General features: G+C 55.4%; 7 protein-coding genes across 7 annotated transcripts; 2 read left to right on the top strand and 5 right to left on the bottom strand.

Moving 5' to 3' along the window:
- The first annotated feature begins 123 nt into the window (after positions 1-123).
- On the top strand, positions 124-2,257 carry H257_02877 (hypothetical protein). Its single transcript, XM_009826700.1, has one exon. The coding sequence runs from the start codon at positions 136-138 to the stop codon at positions 2,074-2,076; it is 1,941 nt and encodes a 646-aa protein (XP_009825002.1). The 5' UTR covers positions 124-135; the 3' UTR covers positions 2,077-2,257.
- A 312-nt stretch (positions 2,258-2,569) lies between these two features.
- Positions 2,570-5,927, top strand: H257_02876 (hypothetical protein). The gene has a single exon (XM_009826699.1). It carries the CDS (start codon positions 3,840-3,842, stop codon positions 4,575-4,577), a length of 738 nt encoding a protein of 245 aa, XP_009825001.1. The 5' UTR covers positions 2,570-3,839; the 3' UTR covers positions 4,578-5,927.
- A 362-nt stretch (positions 5,928-6,289) lies between these two features.
- Positions 6,290-7,776, bottom strand: H257_02875 (hypothetical protein). The gene has a single exon (XM_009826698.1). It carries the CDS (start codon positions 6,963-6,965, stop codon positions 6,399-6,401), a length of 567 nt encoding a protein of 188 aa, XP_009825000.1. The 5' UTR covers positions 6,966-7,776; the 3' UTR covers positions 6,290-6,398.
- A 485-nt stretch (positions 7,777-8,261) lies between these two features.
- Positions 8,262-9,341, bottom strand: H257_02874 (hypothetical protein; the record flags this gene model as incomplete). Its single annotated transcript, XM_009826697.1, has 1 exon — positions 8,262-9,341. One exon carries the CDS (start codon positions 9,339-9,341, stop codon positions 8,262-8,264), a length of 1,080 nt encoding a protein of 359 aa, XP_009824999.1.
- Positions 9,342-11,463: 2,122 nt separating this feature from the next.
- H257_02873 (hypothetical protein) lies at positions 11,464-12,584 on the bottom strand. Its single transcript, XM_009826696.1, has one exon. The coding sequence runs from the start codon at positions 12,266-12,268 to the stop codon at positions 11,792-11,794; it is 477 nt and encodes a 158-aa protein (XP_009824998.1). The 5' UTR covers positions 12,269-12,584; the 3' UTR covers positions 11,464-11,791.
- A 612-nt stretch (positions 12,585-13,196) lies between these two features.
- Positions 13,197-14,874, bottom strand: H257_02872 (hypothetical protein). Its single transcript, XM_009826695.1, has one exon. The coding sequence runs from the start codon at positions 14,836-14,838 to the stop codon at positions 13,315-13,317; it is 1,524 nt and encodes a 507-aa protein (XP_009824997.1). The 5' UTR covers positions 14,839-14,874; the 3' UTR covers positions 13,197-13,314.
- A 426-nt stretch (positions 14,875-15,300) lies between these two features.
- H257_02871 (hypothetical protein) lies at positions 15,301-16,212 on the bottom strand (the record flags this gene model as incomplete). The annotated part of the gene is made up of 2 exons (XM_009826694.1): positions 15,301-15,777; positions 15,835-16,212. The coding sequence occupies 2 exons, from the start codon at positions 16,210-16,212 to the stop codon at positions 15,301-15,303; spliced, it is 855 nt and encodes a 284-aa protein (XP_009824996.1).
- Between the last annotated feature and the right edge of the window lie 4 nt (positions 16,213-16,216).

Raw genomic sequence — 16,216 nt, 5'->3', positions numbered from 1 at the left:
TTATCCGGTATCCATTTTATCTGGATTATTGAACAATAAATAGCATTTACTCATTTGTGTCAACCAATCAAATCATATAAAACAATAAGAAGAATCGCTTTACATCATTTTAAAATCCTCTTATGGTAAGCGAGGATGGCGACCGATGACTTCGAGGCAACGCTCGAGCACGGGTTCAACCACATTGACGAGAAGGTCGAGCTGATCATAGACGCACAAGATGCCAGATTCCGCAAGCTGGAGGAAGATTTGAACGCTTGGAACCGTCGGCTGGACTCAATGGAGCAAGAGATCGTCCGACTGCCCGAGCGAGTGTGTTCGATGATGTTGCAGCATGTCGATGCACTTCCCGCGGACTTTCACACAGCGATGGCGACGCTGACGGAGTCTGTCTTGCAGAGTCTTCGAACGTTGAACGATGCAGGACCTCCTCCTCCTGCACCGATGGCGGCGGATGAACCCACCTTCGCGGTTCGCACCGACGACCACGGTATGGACATGAACGAATCTCCACCACATGGCCATCCTCGACCTCCAGCCGACGTGGATGCAGTGGACACGCGTCCCAAGAAGCGGCGGCGGAAGCCTCGACCGAAGAAGCCGCCGCACATCCCCGAGCACGACTACTTTCCGAGCCATCTGGACCGCGTGACCCCCGTCCACGAGCACGTGTGGGCGGACGGGATCACGCGGCGTACTCCGGAAGCATGGCGCTTTCCAAACAGTCAAGTCCGGCTGTTGTGGGCATATTGGTTTCGCGGCGACGAGCCGAATCAAATCGGTCCGTATCGGTTGTTGAACGGGTTGGATTTTGGCACGCGGCTCGCGTGTCGAAGCAGTCTGTCCCATACCCGCGTGCTCATGAAGATGTTGGTGAGCTTGGCGATCGAGCACGGATTTGCCACGTCAGAGGACGCCATCGCGGACATGTCGCTCAAGGACACAATGCTAACCTTTGACAAGGCATTTATCGAGTTTCAAAAGGTGCACCCGACGATGACGTCGTCGAGTCATTCGCTGGGGGTACTCTACAGCCGCCTTCCCCGTCGTCGGCGGAAGCAGCCGGAAGGGCTGAACGCGAGCCTGCATGTGTGGGCGGACGGGTCGGATCGGATGCAAGTGCCGGATGGGTGGGCGTTCCCCAACACCACGTGCCGCGTCATGTGGCCGTGGTGGTTTCTCGGGTCGCCCGACATTCAAATAGGACCTTATCGGCGCCTGCGCACTATGGACTTTACCACGCCCGAATCCAAAGATTTGTTGATGCAAGCACGGATGGCCATGCACGAACTAGCTCTAGTCGCGGTGGCCAACCAGTGGGCGGAGTCGGAAGACGCCATGGAGGAACTTGCCCACGACACGTTGATGGACATTTTTGACAAGTGCTATTTCATCCTTATGCACCGCAACCCTAAGGGCAACTTGGCCGGACCCGGCCGCCTCGAGCGGTCGACGGTGCACTCGCTGTCGATCCGCACCGTGGCCAAAGCCATCCGGCGCGCGAGGAAGCTCCCCATCAACCCCCCGACCAAAGTGTTTGAGTGGGCGGACGGCACCCGTCGGCAGACGCCAGAAGAGTGGCGGTTCCCAAAGGAGATGACGGCGCGGGAGCTGTGGGCGCGGTGGTTCCTCGGGGAGCCCGACACCCAAGTCGGTCCATTCCGGCTCGTGGCCACCCTCGACGTTAAAGACTTTGACAGCCGCGTGTACTTTAGCCGCGCCAAGTTTCTGCTCCAGGACTTGGTCGAAATCGCCAAGCGCAAACACTTTGCCGACTCGGCGGACGCCATCGCGGCGCTGCCAGAAGACGCGTGCATGGCTGTGTTCGATCAGACTTACCACGCCCTCTTCCACGACAACCCGCTCGGGTACGGCAACATTGGCGGCACCGCGCACGGACTCCTGCGGCCCAAGCGCGGCCCGTTATACATGTGGAAAACAGTACGAGAGTGCATCCGAAAGCTCAAGAAGCTCCACCAAGAAAACGCGGCCGACGACGTCCAAGCAGCGGTGGCACAGGACACCCACAACAACGATGATGATCACCAACAGACACGTGACATGGAGTTGGAATGATAGGTTGGTGCGTCTAACTAGTGAGATAGGACACGGAGGAGCTCGAAGAAGAAAGTTGGAGGGGGTAGTTATGATGGATGTAGTAGGACTACCGGGGGTAGTAGTAGGCAACATACTAATAACGTTCAACCCATTTACACAAAGCCATGCAGAAAGCCATGCGTGACTTGTGTGAACCTGCTTCCGCGACGTACTCTTCCAAATAGCATAAGACTGCGGTAGTTAGTTCTATGTGCCTGCAGGACGTTTCGGGGCTGATCTTATGTTTGGTCTTATTTCGACCAGGATGATTATAATAAGATCAACGGGTGAGAGCATAAGACCAAGAATGATCCTAGGAAGCGGTATCCGTATAAACCTGAAGTACAGGATAAGACTGACGGATGGAGAGGCTCTCAATACAGTCCTATAAGTCGACAGTCAAATGCTTGGGGTCGCCATGTCTTATTCAAGCTGATCTGTTTTTCTCGAGAACTGTAGGCAGGTTTTAATAGCAGGATTGCAATTTCGTTCATTACCAGTACTAATTACATGTTATACACATTGTTGCAACTCATTCGTGTTTGTGCTTCTACCCAGTCTTTCTCTTTTGTTCCCTCGCCATGATCTCATACACGGACCCGTACATGTCATACATGACTTGGTCAGCCCGAAGCTTTTCAAACCCGTCGCGCGTCAACGTGCCGTCGGCGCCGGTTTTGCCCAGAAACTTGTCAAACGATAGGTCAAACACCGCCATAAACTCACTCGGCGCCATCTCCGAGATGTGCTCCAACGACACGGCCAGCTGGCTCGCGATGGCAATTCGAATCAGGTGGTCCATCACGGCACGGCCTCGGTCGAGCAGCGTCCGCGAGTTGACGTCACTCACGTCCACCGACGTGAGAAACCGAAACGGGCCGATCTGGTTGACTGCGTCCCCTCGGAACCAGTAGCACCACATGGTCTTGCACGTGCTCGCGGGGCACCGCCAATTCTCGGGCGCGCGTCGCTTCTGGCCATCCGTCCATTCAAACAGACCCGTGTCGCTACAAAAGCGGCTGGTTTTGGTCGAGTCTTCCACGTTCGTATGCACGGACGTGGCTGGTGGCAGGTCGTCGGTGCTGCTGTCCTGTGGCGCGATGGAAGTGTGTTGCAACTCCGTCGAAGCCCGCTGGGCGTGTTGCTCGTTGGTCAAGTGATCAACGCTGCCATGAGCGAAGGCGGGGCAGGCAGAGGTACCACCATGTTGATTCGGGGGAGGGGGGGGGGTGAGATGTGGTACGGCGGCCCATCGCGGGGGCTTGTGCTGGTTGGGGGTATCCAACGGCGGTCGTTCCACAAGTGTTGGAAGGGGAGGGTATACTTGTGATGCCCCAGGAGCAGCAGCATTGTGTTTGGTCGACGGTGACGGGGGCAGTGGAGGCGACAGCGCAAGGCCGCTGGGCCCCACGGCGCCATGTGGTTGGCGGAGGTGGGCCAATCGAAAGCCCGCTTGCAGTCGCAACGCTTCAAACTCTGCTCTAGTCGGCGGCGGTGGGAAGCGGTGCATGGAGGACGATGGAAACGGACCTGTCGGACCTGTCTTGACCGGACTGGAGATGGCCGATGTGTTGGCAGTCGTCAATCCACTCGACGGAGGTCTTCCGTGGCTGCTGGCGGATGGCTCCAAAGCCCCGCCGGCAGTCGCACCCTCCAACGTCGTGCCGTTCTCAACAGGCAGATAGCGGCGCCGCCCCGGACTCGTCGGGAGCCACTCCATTTCTGACGCGTCGGAAAGGTCCATGTCCTCGTGGCCTGCAGCTGCTTGCTGGGCGACTGTAATGGAGGTCGACACGGTCGGATCGGCGTCTGGGAGCTGGTGCCGCGTCGTCACCGATCGGGTGGCTATACCGTCGGGAGGCGTCGTCGTGCTCGACGGGCCTTTGTACGGCTCCTCGATCTCGTCCACCTTTCGCGGCCGCCCGCGCTTTTTCTTGGGCCGACCCACTTGCCGAGGCACCACGTCGTCGAGGCTTTGGCTCTGCGTTTCTCCCTCCTCTGCCTTGATAGGTTTCACGAGCGGACTTGGAATGTCTGACGACGAGTTGTGGGCGCCAAAAATGTCTTCAAACAGGTCCGACGGGGTGTCCAGAATCGTCGGGGCTTTGGGAGGAGGTACCAGTGCGGCCTCGTTGTTGACTTCTTTGTCGGCGGTTTTCTGTCGCTTCGACAGGCTGCATTCATCGTCGTCATTTGCAGGTTGGTCAGTCGTCACGTTGCTTGTCTCAACGCCTCCGGTATCTATCAACACTGGCGACGTACGGCCCAACGACGTTCGCTTGGGCCGCCCCGCCCCCCCCCGCCGCCCCCCAACCAGGGGCATCGACGTATCCTCTGGACCTGCAGCTGTCCACCCTTTCGGTCGACCGGGGGGGTTCTTTCGAGAGGCCAAATCGGATGGACCTCCGATTTTCTTGGGTCGCCCTCGCCGCTTGATGGGAACCTCCCCACGAGGACTTGCATTGCTGTCAGCGTTTTGAGGCCGAGGGACGTCGTCCAGGTGCGTCCGCCACGACTGAGCATGATGCTTGGAAGCTGGCGACACGGCCAACCCGTTGTCGTCCGGTTCCGTCCGTGCGACATCTGATGGTGTCTGGCGGGCCGTCGACTCGTTTGTTCGTCCTTCGAGCAGCAGCAGCCGCGCCGCCTTTTCCTGCTTCCAGCCTTTTTTGGGCCCACGTTTTTTCTTCACCACTGGGTTGTCGTACGAAGTGGTTCTCGACGCGGCCGGGATCGTCGTAGACGGAGACAACATAGCGCGAGGGGTCGTAGGCTCGGGCCGTGGCGGCGACGCTATCAATTCCAGGTAATCCTCTTCGGAAATGTGAATGTCGAGTGTCTTTTGCACTTCGCTGAAAGGAGGGTGAATTGTCGCGGGTTTCTCGGGGGCTGGTGGCTCCTGCTGGTCCGTCGAGGTCTTTGGATCAGCAACGTGCAAAGACACTGCAGAGTTGCGCGGAACATCAACAGAAGCAGGGTGGTTGAACATGGCTTGCCGAGGGGCTCGTCGAGGAGAAGAAAGGGAACGGTGGGCTTGATGGTCTAAGTTATTGAATGCGGTGATGGAGGCTGCTCGTGGCGATGACGGGGATGTAGCACTCATTGGGACGGCAATATGGTGCAAAAATGATGTTGTGGGCCCATCGCGATGGTCTCGGAAGCGGTCGTGATGGAGCGGATTCGCGCCGTGGGAATTGGGGCGAGGGATATCACCCGAGGTTATAAATCGAGTGCTTTGGGGCAGTTGCTGTTTGGATTGAGACGACAGGATAGACGAAGGTAGAATCGTTACAAGTGCCTGTGGTGGGTCCGCGCGTGACCGCTTCGCCACATCCAACGTTTTCAACGGCACGTCCCTTTCACGCGCAAGCGTTGAGCTTGGACCTCCGCTAGGGGATGATGGAAGATTCAAGCCGTTCCTTGTGTGCAATAGCGCTGTCGTCAATGTGCGCATCGCTAGCGTCAGCTCCGTGCTGCTAGTGTCCGGGGGTCCAGGAGTCCCCTTTCCTGCTGCTGATTCGACACCACCGGCCGCAGCTACTGGCTTCCCGTCCAAAACACGCGACACGCCAAACGACAATCGGTCCACGCGCGTCTCGATGCCTTCCAAGCGCTGGCGGATGAGGTACAATGTCTCGTCCACGACGGCCTCCCGTGCCATGGCTTGTCGGGAGATGGCGAGGCAGATGCGGTCCGGAAGGCTATCCATTTGCCTCTCCAGTGCATCCATACGCCGATGCAGCAGATCCGCACTCGACGTAGCGCCGCCGGGGTCCGTAGGTCGCAGCCCCGGCCTTTCTTCGTTTGTTGCTTCCATCGAACAGGGTGCGAATGGGAAGTTTTAACCTGCCGAGGGAGTTTAGAATCCGGATAAATCGTTATCCGGGTGATCGCACGTGGTTGGACTTTCGCAGATTAATCGACCAATCAGGGATACACATAACATGCTGCAATGACGATCACCACAGCTGCTGCATGCTTGGACAAGACCTTCTAGACACGAGGCGGCATCGAGCATCTTGCTGGCGTGATCTCGCTCCAGAAGTCAAGCCACACCGTCGGCATACAGTAACGATGGGCTACTGTACTACAGTAGTTAAAGCCAGCCTTGCAATTGCGTGGATTGGATTGGTTTAAACAAACTCAAAATACCCAATACCACTGATTCTGATTCATTTGGAAAAGACAATCATGGCTGCCACCACTCACGATGTCGCGGCGAGCCTCGGCCATGTACATCAGGTGCTTGGGTCGATACATCGCCGCCTGGATGCGTTGGAGAGACAGATCGAGATCCTTCCTCACCGTTTGTGGACTGGGCTCGATGACCGTCTTGCACCACCAGCGCCAGGGTCCGACATGTCTCGCGCGCTCCAACTAGCCTTGAAAGCGTTCACGGACACGATGTTTGCCTCCATGGCGAGTACACAACCGGTAGACGCACCATCGTCTGTGTCCACGTTCGTGTCTGCTCCTACCGTGTCTCTTTTCGATTCTGCCATTCCACCTGCCCCTCCCGTGGCAGTCAACGGCGACCACCTTGTTTCGACGCCGCCATCATCCACAGCTATCGTCCCAGCCAAGAGCCCTGTCGCTTCGACGGCCACTGCCATACCCAAAAATACGCCACAGGCACGAGCCCCGCCTCCGTGTATCCCGCCGCGACTATTTGAATGGGCAGACGGGACGACCCATCGCCGCGTGCCGGAGACGTGGTCGTTCCCGAAAAAGGCCAATCTGCGGACGATGTGGGACTTGTGGCATTTCGGCGACACAACCGTCGGCGTGTGTCCGTTTCGCTTCCTTCCATCGCAGGACCTCAAGGAGCGAGAGGACAAATCGTGTCTGTCCCGCGCCAGCCGCGTCATGCGCACGATGGCGACGATTGCAATCGACCACGAGTTTGTCCAGAGCGAAGACGATATCAGCCAGCTGGGTCCCACCGAGTACGACGACGTGTACAACCGCACATTTCACATTTTGATCAACCCCCCCACGAACCACAGCATTGGCGAGAAGCCCATGGTGAACGTCCAGCGTCTCGCGCGGTTTTCGTTCCAGAACGTATACAAGCACTTCTTCATCACCGAGGGCAGCCGCGCCCGCCACGCGCCCCCCAAACTCCCCGCGGGATGGGACATGCCGCGTAAGATGAACTGCCGAGACGTATGGCGGCTGTGGTTCCACGGCGACCGCGACAACCACGTGTGTCCGCTGAGCCAGGTCACGTACTGGGACTTTAACGGCAGCAGCAGCAAGAAGGACGCCGGCTCGCGCCTCGGCAACGCGCGGCTGGTCGTGGAGCGCCTCGTGCAGATGGCCGTGTCGGAAGGCTTCGTCGCATCCGAGGACCTGCTCGGCGAGCACATGGACGTGCAGACGCTGGACACGGTATTCGATAACGCGTTCGACATGCTGCTCAACTACAATCCCACCGGCAACCTCGCCGGACCAGATGTCGGCCAGCTGCGCGGGGAGAAAGCGGACGAGTACCTGTACAACTCTGTGGCCAAAGCCATACGAGACATGGACAAGAAGCGGAAGCGCGTCGAGTAAAAGTGAACGAGTACACGAAATCGTCGAGTTTTATCAAATAACCTCCACCTAGTGTTAAAATCGATGGGTTGGAAATACTAGTACAAATTCAAGACTTGGTGAAATATATCGATTGCATCCCGACATATATTGGGCCACTCGCTCAATTGAGCACATACATAGTGAAATATAAAGAACGTCGCTTGAAATATATTGCAACCTTCTTGGTTACAGGCGAAATATAATGAATATACAACGAAGTGGAACCACCGCGAATTGCTTGTTCATTTCGCGAAAAAGTATGGTGAGGTCCTGAAGTTAACCGAAAAAAGGTGTAACGTTAGTACAAATTGAAGTTTTGGTAACTTGATGGAATATATCGCATTCTTAATGAGTACTAGTAGTACTAGTCGTTGTAGTACATGTACTAGTAGTATTCACAGCAACCAACAACTTTGAGTCTGTGCTCGTCAAAGCTACCTCCTGTGAAAACTCGTTATGTCGTCGTTTTGACTGTAGATACAGTGGGCTAGGTAGGCCACGACAGGACTTTTATAGGTTCCAGCAACAGAATAACGGTGGTTTTATATACGTACACTAGGCTCTGTGTTCAGAATTTTGGCACATTGTCACAGCATGTGAATCTCCACCGCGTCGCGCTTCCGTTTGCGGCGTTCGTTCACGAGGACGTTGTACACTGTCGCAACCATGTACGACTCGGCCTTGTCTGGCCTGAGCTTGCCCACGGCGCCGGCCAGGTTTCCGTCCGGATTGTCAAACAGCATCGCATGGAACGCCCGATCAAACAAGGCGTTCGAGTCGTCGGTCGACATGGCGGCCACGGCGTCGGCGGACACCCGGCCGAGCTGCAGCAGCGTTTCCATGACAACTTTGGTCCGAGACTGCTGCATGCGGGTGCTTCCTCCAGCCGACTCGTCCAGAGCCACGTGCCGCAGCGGACCGACGTCTGGCGTGGCCGGGTCCCCGTGGAACCACAGGTGCCACATGGTTCGGCAAGTCGTGGCCCGAAAGGAAGAGGCCAATACATTGGATGAAGGAGGATGATTCGACGGATGCAAGTCATCGTGGAGAGATGCCGCGGAAGAAGACATATGGGGCTCGAACGTGGTGTAATGAGATGGCACTGTGGTGTAATGAGATGGCACTTGAGAAGGACGAGGTGTGAACGACATGGGATCCAACATGTCAAGGTGCTGACGGCGCTGGGAAGGATGGTGATTCGTGGCAAGATGGCTTGTTGGTACTGATGTTGTGTGGAGATGTTGTGACGAGGGGGTGGAGGTGGACGACTGAGATGTAGTCGGCCAAAATCCTTCGTTGTTTGGCAATGTGATGGACGACGCCTGGTGTCGCGACTGCAGCTTGTCCGGCAACTCGTCGAGATCCTTCTCGATACGGTCTAGGCGTTGATTCATGCGCTGGAGGGCTTCGTCCACCACTTGTGACGTGTCAGCCCATCGTCGAGCCAGCGGTCGACAAATCGAATCGGGCAACGCATTTGACCGTTTCTCAAGCGAACCCACGCCTTCTTCGACGGCACGAAGAAGGCGGTCGAGCTTCGCGTCAATGTCCTGGATGCGGCTTTCTTGGGCTTGGAGTACTAGCTCCGTCTTGGCACTCATGGCGCGCAAGTCCCGCTGGATGGACGCCAGACTCGCGGCATTTGCATCGTCGGCGGTCGACGCCATAATTGTGTTGATGTCAATATATCCGTATCCGGATAATGTTGGAGACGGGTCGTTTACAGTACATATTGCAGTTGGTTGTGGCCGAAAGGTCGCAAAAGTGACAAAAGGCTGTGACCACCTGCTTACTGTATTGTATCGAATCGAAACAATACAGTCTTGACTTTCCGCGGCTACAGCGTGAGTTCGTGCAGAGAACTCGATGACAATTGTAGAGACCTGGTCCAACTTGTATGAGAATACAAGGGTAGGTCGTGCGTAGCCCTCGTGGATTGAAAACATCGATTTTAAAACCATAGAATCAGTGTAACGTTAGCGCCCAGATACGTCTGCAATCTATGGAGGGAACTCTATGCTCTACGTACTAAGCTACATGTTGCAACACCCCAACCATTCGAACCCCTCCATTTCCACACCATCAATTCCGCGCCGCAATACGGTATTTTCGGTGAATTACTTGGACGTTTCGAACGAGAACGGCACGGTTGGCAGTGTCCCCCCATGCACAGCCCTCGGGCCGATGGGTCGCCAAGAAAGCTCCACCACCGACGTGTGGTCGGTCTCCTTGGACTTCCAGTGTCAGCGCATTGACGGTACAACCTGCATGTCCTTAAAAATGGAGATACGGAAACACACCTACATGGCCTCGCTCTGTCGCTACATGTAGGTCCATGAGGAAGGTCTCGGACACGGACGTGGCGGGCTCACACATCCAACTTGCCAAAGTAGGCAGAATGGGCAGCAACCATTGGCGACATTTCGTTGAGGGATCGAAAATTCGCGGGAGTAGAGAGAGGAGCCCGTGCTGGAGGTATACCATGGCGCCAGACTTGCGTCGATGGCTTCAAGTGTCGTGGGGTACTGTAGGGATTGGACTTTTGTAGGTACTAGTACATACATGTACTGACTGTACACTGACATGAGTTTGGGGTGGTATACAGTGTACTGTACTATTAAAGATATGTATTTTAATACATATTTTTAATAATATACGCCTGTATTGAAGTATACTGAGCTTAGTATCTGGGAAAGTAGGAAATAGATGTACTACTACTTTACGTACATACGGTACACCACGGGAGTTAATAAAACGAAGTAGTTTTAGTAAAACAACGCAAGTTTTAGATCAGCCAATGACAGAACGGTGGGGAAGCTTACTTTTACGTCGAGTGCAACTTCAGTTTAGGTTAAACTTGGATGGTTTTAGGAGCTAAAACAACGGGCAAAATATGTGAAAGCACAATAGTAGCAATAATGGTGGCTCGAGCGTTACAGTACGACGACAATAGTTTTATACAAGTACGTACGTAGTACATGTACTGTACGTCTGTGTAAGTACTTACTCATGAGGACCCCTCTGTGCTGTAATGTGTGCGTTGGAGCGACCTGCTCAAGTAGTCGCAACATCATCAGAGATAACGTTTCACTGTGCTACAAGTGCTATTACGTAGTTATCTGTTTTATGTGTCTACATAAAGGCTCCAAAATTTCGGGGTTTCGAATGGTGTACAAAGGTACACTATTTTCAGTAGGTAAAGTGTACACTGTACGGTACAATTTGAGTAGGTACAGTGTACCGTCCTATCCATACCGTGGAGGAGACGTCAAGCGGCAAAAGCGGCTTTATGATCTGATGCAACGAAGACCACAATGTCTTCGTACATGTCGCCTTGAAAATGGAATATGACGCCAGGATGGCATCGGAGGTCCGCGCCGCTCGGGATGCCGCCGCCGATGTCATGTGTCTGTCGTGTTGGCCTTTTTGTTGGCTCGATCATAACAATTCACAACATTTGACTGTGAGTTCCTATTTTTGGATTGGATAATTATGACCAATCAGCATCGCGGAATCATCATCATGTGTCATTTTGGTCCATCACGATGCCAGGTAATGCAACGAGAACAAGCCGAGTGGAAATGCCTGCGGCTGCAGACCTGACGTGCTGCACCGGCCGATGTATTCGGCTAGAGGAAGCCCTTCAGAAGTGGGAGCATCGTTTGGTAGCACTGGAAGAGAAGATGGACGCGCTTCCAGATACGCTGTGCCAAGCGATGGAAAGTCGACCACTGCCCTCGTCGGCTGTTCAGCATGTCCACCAAGCGCTGCAAAAGGCGCTGCAAGTGTTTGCAGATGCCATCACAGTCCCTGACAGCTCGAACCTCTCGCGTCCGTCTATTTCACCTCTGCCAAGTGAACCTGTGGTTGTCGTCCGGTCAATCGTGCAGCCGTCGTCACCTCCTCCACTCCACCGCACGTCCAGTTTCCACAAGGCCAGCATTGCCAATCTCATGTCGTCTGCGAACGTTTCCCTTCCGACATCTCCTGTCGATTCGACGCCGTCTCTATCCCCTCAGCCACCCATGACCTACCACATTCCGTCTCCCCTTGCATCGTCTTCGTACTGTACTCCACCTCAAACATGCTACGATCAACCTCGCGTCGCGTCCAGTGTTCAATTCACGCTCAACGCTTCCATCGACGACGAGCTCCACGAACAACACTGTCGCGTAAAGCAGTCTCCACCACCGTCTCCGCCCCGCCCATCAAGCCAGCAGCCATCCCACAGCTTTATATGTCCAATCCCATCAACGACCCTTCTTCCTCGCGCGTCATCGCCCTCAACCCACGCCATCTCCATGCCGAACGCCCCGCGCAGGTCCTCCTGGCACCCCCCAAATGCGCACTTGTCGCCCCCTCTGCCAATTTTCCACTGGTCCGACGGCACGAGACGCCACGCCCCAGAGGCATGGGAGTTCCCATCCACCACCTGCCGAGCCATGTGGCAGCTCTGGTTTCTCGGCGACTCGGCCGTGGGCATCGGTCCGTTTCGCCACCTCTCGAGCTGGGACATCGAGCGGTTCGCTAAGGACACGACGAGCCGCAAGCAGCTGTCCCGCGCCCGCACAGTCATGAACAAACTGGTCGACATCGCAGTCGACCAGTCGCTCGTGTCCAGCGCCGACGATCTCGAAGGCGCGGTGTCGGCGGCGGGGCTCGATGCTGTCTTTGACAGGGCATTTGAGATCCTCTTGCACACCAACCCTGGCGACCTACTCCAGGGCGCCGCGGGTCACGGCACCAAACACTTGCGCGCAGATAAAGCGTGGACGTACACGTACTCGAGCGTCCATACGTTCATGGCCCCTACGTCGCGGAAACGAAAACTCGCCCACCCGACGTCATCGTCGCTCGTCCCATCGTCCCCAGACCCCTGACTTATCATATATATATATATAATATACACACATCCATGCTTGTAATGCTATCAAAGATCAAGCGATATTTGAGCTTGTTTTGTTGTTGGTTTACGGCAGCGTGTGACAACGTACACTGGAAGTCATAAACTGTGTGACACCGTTGGCACTTTAAAGGCGACGTGTATTACACTTGTGCTAACGTTATCGAATCGGCCAGCCATTCAACTCGAACTCATCACGCGCTGCGTGCTAGTACATGGTTGCCATAAACTGCAATCATGCTTTGACTCCATCTATACAGTAGTATATACTAACAGTTTCTACTAAGTAAAACTACATTGTAGTATTGTGGATTCGGTACAGATTTCCGGACCCCATCGACGCTATTGGCTAATCCAATTTTGAGTGGATTTGATTGGCTCTTACAGAAGGGACAAGTATATTCAACCAATCAGAACTCCAGAGTGATTCAATATGGATTCGACAAATCGCGCGAATTTTGGAAGTTTATAGCGAATTCACAATAGTACGATTAATATTAATACAACAATTGCTTTGGACAATCCTAGTTAGTACTACATGAGTACTAATATTAATAGTTCGTACTATGAATAATGTACTATTAATAGTATGTAGTAACAAACCCCATCATTTTGTATGCAGGAGGGTACTTTGTGTACGTACATCCAAAATCCCTAGTACTTTGTACGTTAACCTCGTCACGACAACTTTAGGGTGTATCGATCCATCCAGTTAGTTATCCTCTTCTTGTACTTTCTTACAGCTCGTACTGGCCGCCGGTTTCATCGTCGGCTCGTTTCCGTTTGCGCTGGGACATGGCGCTATAGACCGTGCCGTACGAGTACCCGGCCATCTTTTCAGGGCGGAGCTGGCCAGGGGCGTCCCCCACCAGACTCCCGTCGGGGCTGTCGTGCATGAGCACGTCGAATGCTTGGTCAAACACGGTTTCCAACTCGACGGGGGACATGTGGTCGAGCTCGTCCACTGACACGGCAAACCCGTGCGAGATGGCGATGTCCACGAGCTTCTCCATGACGCCGCGGGCGCGGGAAAACTGGCGGCGCGCGGGGCCATCCGTCACCTCCTTGTCAATATCTCGGGGTCGGAAGTGGCGGAACGGCCCGATACCGTTGGAATCGTCGCCCTTGAACCAAAAGAACCACATGGTCTTGCAGTTAGTCGCGGGGAACTCCCAGTCTGGCCCGTGCATCGCATTGTGGTGGACCACCGGCAGGTTGGGCAGCTTGTGGCCAGATGAGTCAAACCCGACCGATCGTTGTGCCTTGCGCTTGCCCTTGATCAGCCGCTTGTACGCGTTCGTGTACGTATACGACGGTGCTTTCTCCACAACATCCGCCGGTTCGTTTTGAATCAGCCGGGGAAACACCTGGTCAAACAGGTTGGCGCGGTCCGCGGGCGTCATGGTCGAGATAAACTCGACCGATGGCACTAGGTTTTGGTCGAGCGCGATTTGAATCAACGTTACCATGACCCCCCGCGCGCAGCTCAAGTTGACCTTGGACGTCGCGTCTTCCAAGTCCTTTGCTGTCAGATGCTGGAACGGACCCACGTTGTCGTCGCCACCAAACCAGAGCTCCCACATCGCTCGGGACGACGTCGTGGGCAGCAACCACCCCTGCGGCGCAAACTGCTTGGACCCGTCCGACCACGCGAAGCGGGGCATCCCCGCAGGCACTTCCACCTTCGGGTGTCGCCGCGTGTTGGGGATCGTAATTGGACTCGACACTTGCTGCCGGTTGCCCGCGTTCGACAACAGCAACAACGTCGACGGACTGCTGTCGTGGTGGTCGCCTCGCTTCAGGCGCTCCGCCTTGAGCTTCTTCCCGTTGTTTCGGCCGTCAAATTTGAGATCGTTGGTCGCTCCACGCATACCTGCATTGCCGACTGCGCCTTTGCGGTTTTTCTGGAACCGGTCGGGCGCGGCGGAGATCAAAATCGCATCCGTCAACGCCTTGATGGCCAAGTTGATCACGTTCGTGACGCCGATGCCAGAAGGTGTGACCCCGACGCGACCATCCAGCGCGCTCCAAATGCGCTCCGGGATGCTCTCCACCGTTTCTTCCAATGCGTCCAAGCGACGATGCACACTGTCGAAGGCGTCCTGAAGTTGTTGCGCGTCCATAACGTTCGGTGCCGCGGGACCGTCGGCAGCGCCGGGGGAACCGTTGTCAGGCCCTCCATGCTCATTATGATCCTCAATCTCATGGTCTTCCTCGTCGTGATGGTGTTGCTGGTCCTGCTGGTCCATCGAAGTGTCCATCTTCGTCCTTGTGGTCGTTTTGCCGCTTGGGGGCGTTTAAAAAATTGTCCGGTGCTGGCTAACTCGGTCACACGCCAGCCAGAATTTGAATTCCGGTCACTTAACCCAGATATCCGGATACCAAACCCCACCCGTGAACTCAGCAATACGGAGTGGCCCCGGACATGTTGACGAGAGGGGGCGGGTTCATAGACTTAACCATGCAACGGGCAGGACATTGAAGCATGGTCTTGGCTATCGCAACGCTCGTACTTGCGAAAAAGCGTGCTTCTTCGAACATGGGTCACTTGACTCGGATTTAAATTAGACCCCAATGTCAAACCAAAATTTAAACAACGTATCCGGATAATTTAGTCGAAGGAAACCGACTTCTCATGAACAAGATATTCTGAAAGCTATCCATCGATCGACACCATTTCGTGGTCTCGAGCTCCACGGAGGACACGGGTAGGGACGTGAACTTCATTCACCGATCATGCTGTCCGGATCATATGCATCTAGAGCAGGCTCCGCGGTATCTGGCTCGGCATCGTCGTCGTCTTCGACAACGCCTTCATGGTGGTTGTTGTCGCCTTCGTCGTCGTCATCGAGGTGGTCCACTCGCGGCCGCTTTCGCTGCGACGGTGTCATCATGTGGTATACGGTTGTGTACGTATACTTATGCACCTTGTTCGCGCCGTGGTTGCTTGAGTTCACACCGCTATCGGCCATGAGTCTTGCAAACGCTTCATGGAACACTCCTTCGAGGGAGCCCTCGTCCATGTCGTCCAAGTCTTTAACGGACATGACGAGCTTGGCGTCGAGCGCGACATCCACGAGTTTCTCCATGAGGACGCGGTCACTAGACAGCAGTTTCCTCGGCCGGCGGTCGTTCGCAAACCGGTCGACGTCGCGGCTGCGGAGGTGGCGGAACGGACCGATGTCATGCGCGGGGTCGCCCTTGAACCAGTGCATTCACATGACCAGGCTTGTAGTCGACGGGAACTGCCACGGCACCATCTCACACACGTCCAGCGGACACGCGCGTCGACCCCCACCTTGTGCCTGTCTTTGATCAGCAGCTCGTACACGTGGCGGTAGGGGTAGATGGTCTGGCGCGAGCATGTCGGAGAGGTGCGCGAGGGCGGCGGGGGTGCTCAGGACGGTGTACGCGTGTTCGAACACGGCCATGGACTTGAACTGCGGCATCTCCTCGGCGTGGGCGGCGGACGCGACGAGGTGTTTCTGTTTCTTCATCACACCGCGCGCTTGCGAGATTTGGACGCGGTTGCTGGCGGTGGACAGGTCGCGCTGCTTGAGAAGTCGGAACGGCCCCATCCGGGGCTCCATGCAGCCCTGGAACCAATACTCCCACATCACGCGACTCGTGGTCATGGGC

Source organism: Aphanomyces astaci, assembly GCF_000520075.1.
Source record: "Aphanomyces astaci strain APO3 unplaced genomic scaffold supercont1.5, whole genome shotgun sequence".
Taxonomy (NCBI): Eukaryota; Oomycota; class Saprolegniomycetes; order Saprolegniales; family Verrucalvaceae; genus Aphanomyces; species Aphanomyces astaci.
Note: the sequence above shows the minus strand (reverse complement) of the source record. Positions and strands in the feature narration are given on the sequence as shown.